This window comes from Peromyscus leucopus, chromosome 18 (assembly GCF_004664715.2).
Source record: "Peromyscus leucopus breed LL Stock chromosome 18, UCI_PerLeu_2.1, whole genome shotgun sequence".
Lineage (NCBI taxonomy): Eukaryota > Metazoa > Chordata > Mammalia > Rodentia > Cricetidae > Peromyscus > Peromyscus leucopus.
The window spans coordinates 17,906,562-17,920,667 of record NC_051078.1 but is presented as its reverse complement, the minus strand read 5'-3'; the positions used below and the strand labels follow the sequence as shown (position 1 = coordinate 17,920,667).

Here is a 14,106-nt window from a genome sequence, read left to right as displayed (position 1 = left end):
TTCTACCAATCATAAAACCTCAAGTTTGATCTCTACTACTGCAAACCCATACTTGGTGGAGTATGCCCGTAACCCTAGCATTTGGGGGTTGGAAGCAGGAGAACCTGGGGTTCCCAGTCATCATCACACACATAAAGAATTCAAGGCTAGCCTGAGCTATGATATCCTTTCTCAAAATGAACAGCCATAGAATGATTTTTTTTAAATGCTTCTTATATGGTTTTAAAACTCTTGCCTCTCTATACAGTTGACTTCTGCTCATCCCTCATTTAAGTCTGTGGACAAAGGTCTCAGGGGCCCTTCATCTCACATACAGTCCACATTTTATCCTTTCAAAATCTCATCTATTTTTGCTTTACTGAACTTATGACAACTACAATTATAGATCTTTTCTGTGATTAATGAATTTTTATGTCTGTCTCTTTGGTGCCCTGTGAATTCCTCAGTAGATTCTGTTTCATTAACTGCTATTAAATTAAAAGCTTGACCTGAGGCCTGGCAAGGAGAAGCATCTAATATGCTCTATGCATGCATTAATGAATGATGGTATAATAGAGAAATGCCAAATTATAAAAGTATCAGTGATTTTTTTTTTTGACAGGCATCAATGCTTATTATAGAACTGTTTCGTTGTTTGGATATAGCAGGCACACTAAGACTGTCTGAAAGATGAAACTGTTAGGATGTCTCATGTAATGATGACATTTAAGACCACAGAGTCAACTGAAAAAAAGTGATTACTGAAGATCTGTATAAGCAGACCATCAACTGAAAAAAGTGATTACTGAAGATCTGTATAAGCAGACCATCAAACTACAGCCTAACTACTAGACCATAGACTTTGCTGGTAAAATATTATGCCTAATTTGAAATGCTGGATACAGAATGGCCTTGTGGGGACTGTGGGAGAGTGAGTGGGGTGAAGAGTAGGGCCATAGGCAAGGCTCAGATAACAAAAGGTTTCAAATTTAATCAGAAACAAATACAACTTTCAAATCTACAGCTAAAATAGGGGTGGAGTTCTGCATGAACTACCAATCACAGAAAACTACAGCCCATCATCATTTAGTGTATGTAAAACTGAAACGATACTAGGTCTTACAACTGACCGAACAAGCTGTGCATTTATTTGAACATGAAATGAAAAATTGAAATGGAAAAAGTTAGTGTCTCAACTGCCCCTGTAGAACTGAACAGTTGGACTATAATGCCAAAACCAAGGGTGCCTTGAAGATGTGCACAGGGGACAGGTCAAAGCTGTAGAAGTCACACTTCTTCGATGTTATAAGATGAATGTGCTCAGACTACATAGGTAACTCTTTAATTTGGGGTGGTTACCTAAGGCAGACAGTCACAGCCCTGATTAGTCATTTTTTGATGTCCTCACAAGCTTATTAAATTAAAAAGAGGGAGGGGGCTGTTTTCTTGAGACACAGCTCAGCTCTCCTCAGTGGCAACCATGCTTGAAGAGCAGATGTAAAGAGACAGATTGGATATTGGAAATATTCCCATTATTTCCAACTAAGAGACTCCTGCTTGATTACAATTTCTTTTTCCTGGTGACTCCACTGTTTATCTAAGAAAGGAACAGCTTGCTCATTCAGCAAGTATGGCTTCTGAGATATTAGAAGGATATATACTACAAGAGAATAGTAGAGGTCTCAGCCATTCTGCAATGCCTCCTGTGAAGGACAGCAGTGCCCTTCATTCCAACATCTGCATTTCAAATATTCAGATCTGTAGTATTAAAAACTGTGTGATCCTGGTCTAAGGGAAGGGATTTCAACAATTTGTATTCTTCTTTTTGGAATTTGATAACTTTAAGGCATGGAAGCTTTGGCTGAATTTGTTAGGTTATTGTCTGCACCTGTCACTTTGAAACTGACTTAGGACAAAGGGATATGAATGCTCCTGACCAATTCCTGAATTGTAAAATGGGGATAGTGGTAGTGTAGCTGGAAGTTTTCCTGTGTCCTGCCCAGCCCGAGGTGGGTACAAATCTTTCCTACTCCCCCAAGTAAACACACAGAGGTTTATATTAATTAAAACTGCTCAGCCATTAGTTCAGGCTCATTATTTACTAGCTCTGACACTTAAATTAACCCATAATTCCTATTTATGTTTAGCCATGTGGCTTGGTACCATTTCTCAGTTCTGCCTTCACATCTTGCTTTCTCTGTGTCTGGCTGGTGACTCCTGACTCTGCTCTTCCTCTTCCTAGCATTCCTTTAGTCTGCTCACCCAAGCTATACTCTCTGCCTGGCTACTGGCCAATCAGTGTTTTATTAAACCACTGTACAACAGCATTATCCCACAGCAATTGTCTGCACCTGTCACTTTGTATGAACTGACTTAGAAAAAAAGGAATGTGAACGCTCCTGACCAATTCCTGAATTGTAAAATGGGGATAGTGGTAGTGTTGCTATGCAGATCGATGTGAATCATTTCAACAGTGTGTGGTTTTAGCTAGAAGTATATAACTGGGAGTTCTTAGGATTAATCTGCATTTGTAGGTATGTATGCTTTTATATATCATTAGCTGAAGAAGTAGAATCATTAATTTTGAAAAAATAGCTTTATAATATATTACTTCAGCATTTTCAAGTTCTTATTTTAAGCATACGGAGATAATTGTATTTTAATTTGTTTCCCTAACTCAGTTTCTCTCCTTTAATTCTTGCTGGTTGAGTTTGCCCCCCACCCAGATTTACTTAATTGGGCAGTCTCTACCTTCAATGTACTGTTATACACTGTAAGTATTTCTTTCATGTTCATATTGCATGATATCCAAAACATTTATAGAAACTGACAGCTACATTTGCCTGGCTCCTAAATTTCCACCATTGTAATCTGACTTATATGTGCAGTTATAAACCTTTTTTAAAAAATTTCCACGTCATATGCAATTGTTGAAATTGGAGCTATTGTCATAATTTTGTTTCATTTTTCAGAATGTTGCCATTAAAAATTGTGCTGAAATAATTTTTATGGTTTCTTCACAGTTTTCCCCCTTTCATACAAAATAAAGCAAAGCTTTGTCTATATGTGAGCAAAGACAAGAGTTTGGAGAACCTTACAAACCCAGCCTGGTTAGCGTTTGAAAACCATCCCAAGTGAAATCCTCAAATATCCCATTATCCCTTTGGGTTGATGGTGATCAATGTCTTCTGGATTCAGATATACGTCTATGATGGTTCAGGTCACTCTATTTCTGTTTCTTTCTTTCTGCAGTTTATTGCTTTTGCTTCTTTATTCTTCATCTTGGTTTCCATCACAACCTTTTGCCTGGAGACACACGAAGCTTTCAATATTGTTAAAAACAAGACAGAGCCAGTCATCAATGGCACAAGTGCTGTCCTCCAGTATGAAATCGAAACGGATCCTGCCTTGACGTATGTAGAAGGAGTGTGTGTGGTGTGGTTTACTTTTGAATTTTTAGTTCGTATTGTTTTTTCACCCAATAAACTTGAATTCATCAAAAATCTCTTGAACATCATTGACTTTGTGGCCATCCTCCCCTTCTACCTAGAGGTGGGACTCAGCGGGCTGTCCTCCAAAGCTGCTAAAGATGTGCTTGGCTTCCTCAGGGTGGTTAGGTTTGTGAGGATCCTGAGAATCTTCAAGCTCACCCGCCATTTCGTAGGTCTGAGGGTGCTTGGACACACTCTTCGTGCAAGTACCAATGAATTTTTGCTGCTGATCATCTTCCTGGCTCTAGGAGTTTTGATATTTGCTACGATGATCTACTATGCTGAGAGGGTAGGCGCTCAGCCTAATGACCCTTCAGCTAGTGAGCACACACAGTTCAAAAACATCCCCATTGGTTTCTGGTGGGCTGTGGTGACCATGACTACCTTAGGCTATGGGGATATGTACCCCCAAACATGGTCAGGGATGCTGGTGGGGGCCTTATGTGCTCTGGCTGGAGTGCTGACCATAGCCATGCCTGTGCCTGTCATTGTCAACAACTTTGGAATGTACTACTCCTTGGCAATGGCGAAGCAGAAACTTCCGAGAAAAAGAAAGAAACACATTCCTCCCGCTCCTCTGGCAAGTTCACCTACATTTTGCAAGACAGAATTAAATATGACTTGCAACAGTACCCAGAGTGACACGTGTCTGGGCAAAGAAAACCGGCTTCTGGAACATAACAGATCAGGTAAGGCACGATTTCAAATGCATCCCATGGAATACTTTGTAGATCAGTGTATCCTACAGGTAGAAGGTAGCTGTGCTTGTTTTCTGTAAATATACATGAGTTTTCAGTTTCGACTCCTCATAAAGCGTGTGTTTATGTGAGGCTTGTCAGTAGCTAGATGGTAGCATTTCTGCATATAGATCTGCAGAGCAGGTCTGTGGGGTTTTCTAATGTTGGTGGGACTGACCTCTGCTGATGGTGCCAATATTCTCTTTTGCCCATTTGTTGCTTCTGTGCCAATGTCTCTTTGTTTCTCCGCATGATGTGATGGTATGATCTTAACCATTTTCCATTCCGCATTCTCAAAATGTTCACCTCCATATCATTTGGCTTGGTGTGTTCGTCTCAGTTTTACCTCTGCCTCATGGTACTCTGCATCTCAACCTCATTCACGAGAAGCAGTTACTTAAGGAGAATGGATGCTTGCACATCAAAGGCCTAGACACTAAAGAGGTGATGTGGAAGACAGATATTTCAATGAGAAAGCTCATTATTAGTAATATGCTAGACTGACCAAATTTTCATTGTTCTAAAATTAGGTGGGATTTCTAAACCTAATACTTTTCATGATGCAAAGTTACATATAATGAAAAAAAAAAAAAAAAAAAAAAAAAACACACCATTGCTCAAGGCACAAGTCATCTGTCATGGTAACCAATGACAAAATTCCACCTCTTTCTGACAGTCATTTCTTATGGCATTGTGCCTTGGTCTCTACTCTCTTCTAGAACTGAAGTTTGAATATTTTACTGCTTGGCATTTGCTGGAATCCCACGCCCTGTATGCTAGATATAATCTACAGCTGATTGATTCTAGCTTGAGAGTCAGTCTGTCCAAGCCAAGGAAGAGTTCTTGCTTGTCTACTATGTCCTAGTAAGATATAATATATTTTAGATTAACAATTGAAATAGCTTATTTTGAAATTTAAAGTAAATAGATACCGCTCTTTTAGATCTACTTTAACTATTTCTTATATTAAAAAAAAAAAAAGAAAGACTGTTGGTGATCTCATGTCCCATTTAGTAACAAGGCCCCATCTTACATGCTTCTGAAAATTTTTATGAGGCAAACAGAAGACTCAAAGAAGTATGACTGGAGATGAACTGCTGTTCAAAATTTTCCTCCTTAGTCCTTATATGCGTTTGGAAATTCACCTGCTAATTCCATCAGCACATATGCGACAAGTGTTAAGAATATCTATCTGAAAGGGAGAACTTAGAGAAGGTTGTTACTCATGACATTGCTCTCAGTGTATTTATGCAGAATCCTTAAGAAAAGCATGGGCAAAAAGGACACATCTTCCTCCCTACTCAATATTGTAATGTCAAACTAGTGTGCAGGCAGATATAGGTATAGAGAAAGCCCTTGGCAAGCATGCAGAAGTAAACATCACTTTCACAGACATGGGGCATCTTGCTGTACATTTTGCTCAAAATGATTTTGAGTCTTCAAAGTGACATGGTAGTTCTTATGCTTTGGGATTATGTTAATTAAGATTTTTTTTTTTTTTTTTTTTTTTTTTTTTTTTTTTTTGCGGTGTGGGAAATAGAGTCTCAGAAAAGTAGAGAAAACATGCCTCTTTAAGAACTGCAAGACCAGTAACTACTTCTGAGATTTTCCTTAAGGATACTACACTCTTAACCATCTCCATTCATAGTATCTGAACAACATGTAACACATTACATGGTAACTCTGTGCTAATTGATCACTGCCCTTATTTTGAGTTCACAGCACCAGTGTGAAAGCTAATTATCCATGAGATAGATTCCAAAAACGAATCAGAATTTTGTAGGGAACCTTTCTCCCTTTTTTTGATACATTTCCATTTTACTCCGTGTAATTTTTTTTCCTTATTGTGGTGGATACTGTGATGTGATTACTGTGTTTTGTATACTGAGTGACCGGACTACAGGCATCTGTTGTAAACTTTCTGTACTGTCTCATTTCCGCATCCATCACTGTCTGTCAATGGGCATGGTGCTGTGACCAGTGTTATCAGGTGACGACAGTACAGGAAGTGAGCCGCCATTATCACCTCCAGAAAGGCTCCCCATCAGACGCTCTAGTACCAGAGACAAAAACAGAAGAGGGGAAACGTGTTTCCTGTTGACGACAGGTGATTACACGTGCACATCTGATGGAGGGATCAGGAAAGGTAGGCATTTGCATTTAATCAAATCATAGTAGGTAACTTGGCCATTGAGTAAGAGTGATGCAAAATGCTCATTCATCTCATTTTCCAAGGAACGCTGCATGTGGGGATCTTTGATACTCTCCATCACATCTTCTCTCATTATAAGCACTTTATAATCACCATTATGACAGACTACTTTATTGTTGCATTACCCTTTTTTTTTCTTTATACTTCCTTCATTCTTTCATTTACCATGTGTCTATGAGTAGAATTTTAACAGAAGAGGTAAATATCATTAGGTCAGTCATTAATTATTTTAGTAGTCTTTAAAAGTTATCTTTTTTATTAAAACAGTACTCACTAAATGACTCTATGACTTTATTTGTTAATTGATGACGATTAAACAATCGATAAGGGCATATTCTTTTTCAGATGGAAGGACTAAACACTCTTTAAATAGCTTTCTCAATACCTACCTAGGCAGCTAATACCAGTAACTTCTCTGACTGTCTCAATAGGCAAGATCCTCTGCTCTGCCACGTGCATTTTTTAAAAAAAATCACTTGAAAGGTCACTTATGTAATTAAAAATACACATTTTTTTTCTTTAGGCCCAATAAAATAATTTTAAATCCATTAGTATTTTTCAGTAGACACTAAACAGTACTTAACATATAGGAGATGATAAATATTTGTTGACGAAATTAAAATGGTTGAGCAAGTGTCTTTGTTAAAGAACAAGTAAAGATTTATAATGATTTATTACCCTTACTGACTAAATCTAAACATAAACTTTCATAGTTTGTTCCACTGTATTCTGTAATTGAGGTCCACATTTGTTATGCAAAGCAGTTTTGCTAATTCTTTAGTATTTTAAGATGTCCTCCTTAAAAAGTATCTCATAATTCATACTCCAGTTCTCTTTCATTTCTTCTGAACATTTTGTTTCTTCTCTGTTTTAATGTCTTTGAGGCATGAAAATAATGACAGTATTTTTTGAAGAGTAATATTTGAAATAATTCTTCACCCCAATTATTTTCATCATTTCCATGTGTTCCTTGAGCTAAAATGTGTTACAGTCCTCTGAATGAGTTTCTTTATTATTTTTACATTTATATATGTGCTGAAGAGTTTAAATGTTTAAATGATAGCTAAAACCTTATAGTATTTGAGCAAAATATATGTATATACATTAGGTAGTAATATCTTGTGTTCAAAATACTTTACTAAGTGCATATATATCTTAACAAGCTTTATCTCTGTATATGTACATGTGTATATGTGTGTATACACATTTACATGTATATGAGATCAAACATATGTATTTTATGCATCTTCCATTAAAGTATTATATTCAGTGCTTATACAAAGGTAATGTGTTTAAGGTCTTGATATCAATTTTCTTCCATGTCAAATAATACTTTCTACTTTAAACTGTTAATAATCATCTGAGAAAAACTTTGGATACTATAAGATAGCACGTTAATATCAACTTTTACTATAAAATTGTAAAGCTTTGTGAACAAAGCAATTAATAAGATATTTATTTTGCATGGAAAGATATATGTAATTTTATTTCACACATGAAACTTTACTTTTTAATGAGGCCTTTTTTGGGAAACTGATTAGCTCACATGAGCTTTCTGCCCTTCATCATTCCTTCCCACACCAACTCTTCCACATTCTTGCTTCCTTATGTCATAGCTGCATGTTCTTTCTATGTGGGTATTGTTGATGGAAACACTTAGCTATTTTGACTTTGTCTTCTATTGTCACATCTACCAGAAATCCATCCATTGCCCTTCCTCGTACCTTTATAGAACTTATAGAGTTCTTTTATTCTACCCCAATATTTACTTCCTATAGGATTTATTCACTTTTCAAGTTGATTATTCTATTAATTTTATTTCAAAGTTCAAAAAAATTTCCTCTGTATAAATTAAAAAATATTGGATTCCTATTTGTTATTTCACATATAAATATGAAAACATTCCATAATTCCTTTAGAGAAAGGAAATATTCATTTAAAGAGTAACCTTCCAAGATTTAAGACCTTTGTTTTTCCTTACAACTGCCTTTGAGTAGTTATCTAAACTAAAGCCTTCATGCATGCCATATATATATCAGTGTTGACAATATCCCAATTGAGTACATGCTCCTAGAAGCTGAATAAAATTTTAATTTTGTATTCTGATGTTGGTTCTAAGTAGGTTTACTATTGTTTATTATCATGAGTAACTTAGTAATTAAATCTTCATTGATGTTTTCAGTCACTCCAGGAAAAGCTTAATTAAGCAAAAAAAAAAAGTATCAGAATTCCTAATCAGAAATATTTAGAATAGTTAAAACTAAAGATGTATAAAGAACATGTAATTTTACTAATTAAATATGTGTTGCTAAATGGGGAGAGCTTTTTCAAATGATATTAAATTACTGATATTAAAAAGAAAAAGATCTGTAAACAAAATAAGAAATGTTTACTTTAAAATCTATAATTTTGAAGAATGATTAACATCTAGAATAGCAATCAAGATTCATATATCACTGGGCGTTTAAAATAAAATTATCTAACAGATCATTATATTTCTGAGAATTGTATAAAGGGCTTGGGGTATAAAGTACCCCTTTAAATGTGTTCATTGCAGTAATTAACATTCATCAATGTTTATAATCTAGTTTACATTTTTAGGTCACATAATCAACTTCTACTGCATAGGAAAAATAGTTTTCTCTGTAATCTTCAAAGTTATAGTGTCAGTCACTGCAGAGAAGAGCAGTAATAATGGAGTTACCATGCACCTGGTTTCTATGTAGAGGATAAATTATTTTCAATTTAAAAAAAATGAAGTCATTCTTTCATTAACTATCACATCATCTAGTAGCATGGAATGAAAACATACCCTCTTCTATGTTTTATAATAAAGGATGTTAAAAGAACAGAGCCAAGTAAATGTTTGTTCAACAGAAAATATATCTCCCAAACCACTATTATAATTAATGGATGGTAAAATGTCTATTCACAAATCCATTTAGAAGACATCCAGTCTACTGGAAATCAATGCGTGTGCATGTTGGTAGTGGTCATTATTCTCCTTTCCTGTTCCATCCAGGGTTAGCCTGTTATAAGGTTATTATGGAGTCTGTCTTGGTGCATATTTGTCTTGGCCTCTCTATGTCAGATTAATAGAGAAATTATTTCAGTCCTAATTAAAAGAAGTAGAGGTAGTTACAAAGGACTCTTTCTTTTCTCTTCACTCCACATTCAGCAAGCACACTAGAACCCATGGAGAGTACTACACAGTCTAGAGGAGGCACCAGACAAGAAGCTCATTGGAATTGTGTGCATTTACTCAATTTTGGTTGCCCTACAGGAAGTTCATTTCCAGCCCTGTAACTGTTCAGTGGAACTGCCAAAATGTTTATTTCCAAAGCTGTGTGATAGGACTCCATTTTCATCCAAATGTCTTGCTTTCTACTTCATGTCACACTTTATGTGAGATGCACCCCAAACTCATTCAATTGCCTATAATATTCTACTGAAAATGTTTCAACATGTGAATCACTGAAAAGGTCACAAGATGGGGTAACTGGCTGAGTGGTTAAGTAAAACAACCAAGCTAATGTTCCTGAAAAGTTGTTTCATCTAAGTACATGGATATCACTAACAATACATTAGTTTGAAAATTTTGGACTGAAATAAAATTTCCTCAATTTCTAGTGGGTGAGGGAAAGAGTTGAAGTCATCTGAGAACATCAAATTCAGATTTATTTCACTGAAATTATGACTCAGTTTACATTTCATTTGCTTCCATTTTATTTAATTTTATTTTATTACCTAAGGGATTGGTAATATGCTTTCCATCCTGTATCACCCAGATAATGGCACTAAATGCCATTATTATATGAATCACCCTTTTAAACATGTAAAGCTCAAAGAATACATATGTTGGAAACAAGTGTCCTCTTCAAGTTAAGCATGCTTCATTAGCTACTAATACTAAAGTTGAAAAAGAAAAATAGCTCATGTATTTTTAATTTTCAGAAACACATCCTGAACTTTAAAAGTGTTGAGTCTATAATCTTATTAAAATTGCTTTGCCTAAGTCTTAGAAGTTCTTGTAGTCTCTATGGCCAAATTACATCAATGCTAACTATAATCTGGACATAAACATGTTTTGGAATATTGTAGCTATAATTTGTGATAGATGGTTTAATAGTTTCAGAATGCCAAATACAGTGAATTTTGGGTTTAGAAGTATGAATTGTCCCAATATTGAATTCATTGCAAATGGTTTGAACACTCACACACACACACACAAAATAGCACTTTTGATTATTCTTCATGGTATTGTTTGTCTCTGTCTATTTTCTGGTTGATTCCAACTGATGTCTGTGCATTTTTTCATGAAAGGATATGAAAAATCCCGAAGCTTAAACAACATAGCGGGCTTGGCAGGCAATGCTCTGAGGCTCTCTCCAGTAACATCACCCTACAACTCTCCTTGTCCTCTGAGGCGCTCTCGATCTCCCATCCCATCTATCTTGTAAACCAAACTGCATCAACCGACTCAATTCCATCAATACAAGTACTGTTTACCCTATAATGGAAATAATTAAATGTAGAGTTTCTCCAGGCTCCATTAATACAGTATCAATCCTGCATGATATTACTGTTGGAAGTCAGAAGTGCTACTTGACTAGCTAAAACATCTTATTCTGGCTTTAAAGATGATCCAAAAGTAGTGCTACTCCTCAGTATGAATTGCCCCAAATTTCCTGTTGCAATACAGTGACCAATAGTGTCAGATATTGGCCAGTACACTAATATAGAACCACATCTTCAGGGAGATATACTTAAATAGTGTGCTTCTAAATGCCAACCACTTCACTGGACCTTCATTTCTTGTGACTCCAAACCATTCTGAAGATGTCTGGGATCCTATCTAGATTGCACATGACATGACTTTGGTCAGTTCATTTGCATGGGCCATCTTGTCTGTATCGCCTGAATACAATGTTGTAGAGTCCTGGGACCGGATGGCTCAGGATGTGTGTCCTCGCTTCAAGCCATCCTGCCAACGTGAAAGCACTGGTCGCCTGTTCTGCATGTTGAATTGTGGGGCAGGGAGGGTGCCCTTCTCCTTGGTATTCCCCCCCCCCTTATTCTCTGATAGAAATATTTATTTGAAATACCTTAATTTCTTGATTTACTTATCTTCAAAAAAATGTTGTATTGGTGTTCTGAATGTTTTTGGTTGTTTGTACACACAGATAACTGCAAAGAGGTTGTCATTACTGGTTACACGCAAGCCGAGGCCAGATCTCTTACTTAATGACTTGGGGAAGGCACAAAACATGAGAGAAAGGTAACTGCTAGCCAGGCTTGCATTGTTTAGCCAGGAATTTCTGCTTGGTAATGGAGCCATTCCCCCCCCCCTACTCTAAGTCCTAGAATTTGTCATTATTTTCAGAGGTTAGAGTGCTTAAATATTACCTGAAGCTCTCGTGTATTTTCATTTCTGATTTTGTGTGAACATCAAAGGTTACTGATGTTCACTGGAGGGTTTTTCGTTTGTTTTGTTTTGTTTTCGACTAGCCTTAAAATTTGCATCAAAGGACTAACCAGACTCTTCAGGCCGTGTTTAATCAGGTGCTTCGTCCTGTGTGTTGTTTCAGTCTGTCTGTCTTCGCTCCCTGTCTTAACCGTAGATGCCATTTGTCTCCGTAGAGGGTAGATGTGCCCCGATAAGCTCTTTAAACTTAGCACTGATTTCCCTACCTCCTACCCGCTGTCTTGTTTGCTACTTGGAGCAGCCCTCTCTGCTTTGTATATACAAATCATAAATGTTAATGATGCTCTGTAGACTACCTAAATTAATAGGCACTGTGAATCTTCTTCGATGAGCAGGACTGAAGCAGTGATTTCACCCTAGTACTCGGTTGCCTACTGCACTGTCAGTTTCTACTACCTAGTAACCAGCATTCATCACTACATTCCAGCATACATCCCTAGGGAGTCTTTTGCAGTCTGGAGGGAAGATAGTCTGTTTACACATCCCTACCAAATGCTACAGCAATAGTGTGTCTGATATTTTGGGAAAGAAATGCCATAATATAATTGCAGTCTAGACAATACTTTTGATGCATTGATCCTTAAGATTGTTAATGAAGTCCTACTTCTCATGTTTATTTTTGATAGGAAGACAATTGTCACTTTTGTTATTGGCTAAAGACATGTGTTACTCTTCATTCCCAAGCTCTAGAGCATGAGCTGCATGTCAGAGATCTTGTACAGCAATGCATTTACCCAGACGTAGCTATCTGAGATTTAGAGATACTGTGATTCTTTTGATAACACCACTCATAGAATGCTATAAGTACTCAGAGGTTTATGGTAAAGAATTAATATGCTGTCTGATGCTGCTGTTATAGACTGCAGTGTTGTACAGAATTTATCATGGATTTTTGACTGCTGAAAAAAGGGACAGTGAGATTTAGCCATACCAAGGATTGTACTGGAAACTTCTGCTACTGAATGTGCCCTGATGTGACCGGTTTGCACTCAGAAGAGGTCCTGCACCTTCGTGAGGCATTTGAAGCTTATACAGGAATGGAAGCTGGAACTGAAATGGTGCTTTCCATGGAAATATTCTGCTTTTAGACTGACCAGTGTCCAGGAAGCAACTGTAAATACCACCGTGTGCATGGGTCAACCTCTCTGACAATCTCATAGCACAGGAAGCCAAACCCATGGCTAACATCTCCAAAGCTTCGAGAAGTGCCCAAAAGGCTCGGAATGGCTCCTCTCCGGCTCATGGTGGTTTTGTTGAGAATTAATGAAGGCAGTGAATCTGATGTAGTATAGGTCTGTTTTCATTTCTCTTATTTGTGCACCGTGTGTTGGATCCACAAACACAGACCGCCTCATTTTCTTGCAAACCACTTATCTATCAGCTTGTCAACTGTGTTGTAGACTTTTAGTGTCTCCATATAAAATCTCATTTTTAGTCATGTATTCATTTAGTTCTGGAAAAGTGTTACTATCCAAAAGAAATTCACTAACAGTATTCATAGTTTAAGTCTTTTGTCCTTGTTACCTCAATTATAAATATTAAAAATATAAATTCTGGCAATGAGAATATTTTTTTATTAAATGATCAAGGAAAATGTCAGTATATAGTAGAATATTATCAAATTATATCTTAAAATGTCTATTTTGCATAACAGAGATATTCTTCAATCAATTCTTTTTTTGTGAGCTTTGTGGCTAATGAAGTGTGTATTTGTCTTTGACACTGCTGTAGTTGAAACTGTATAAGAATTTTTCATCTTGCTTAATCAATATTTCCAGAATCTATTAGTTCCCCTGGGATTCTGAATATACTATATAACCGAATTATGAACCCCTGTATCGTGTACCTTTTGTGACCATCTCAAGGTGCATGCCTAACCTTGGTGATAAACCAATGGACATGTTACTAACTGAAATGAAGAATAAAAGGCAAATGATCTGGGGATAAACTTGAATCTGATCTGATTAAATCATTCATATCATTCTCTGGGCTCCTTTCTTTGTGTGCTCCTATTTCAACAGACCTTTACTATTGCTTGGCTTCATGGCTCCACCACACACACTCATGCGTTCCAAAGAAGTTGGCAATGAAGGGCTTTTAAACTACTGAAACTCTCATATTTATTCAGATCTTAGAAATACAGCTGATATTTTCCCGTTCTTTATGTCTTCTTGCTTCCTCTGTCTAAATGCCCCCCCTGCC

At 36.6% G+C, this 14,106-nt stretch overlaps 1 protein-coding gene across 11 annotated transcripts in view; it reads left to right on the top strand.

Annotated features, from left to right (window-relative positions):
* Positions 1-13,887, top strand: part of Kcnc2 (potassium voltage-gated channel subfamily C member 2) — a 188,459-nt gene extending 174,572 nt beyond the window's left edge. For 2 of the 11 annotated variants that reach the window (XM_028873070.2, XM_037196764.1), the window contains exons 3-5: positions 3,232-4,159; positions 6,189-6,353; positions 10,743-13,887. In XM_028873070.2, coding sequence (XP_028728903.1) covers positions 3,232-4,159; positions 6,189-6,353; positions 10,743-10,879 — 1,230 coding nt within the window. In that variant the 3' untranslated portion in view covers positions 10,880-13,887. Of the gene's footprint in view, positions 1-3,231; positions 4,160-4,547; positions 4,652-6,188; positions 6,354-9,597 lie in introns of all 11 variants that reach the window. The other 9 variants (XM_028873073.2, XM_028873077.2, XM_028873074.2 and 6 more) reach the window with 9 other exon arrangements.
* Positions 13,888-14,106: the final 219 nt, after the last annotated feature.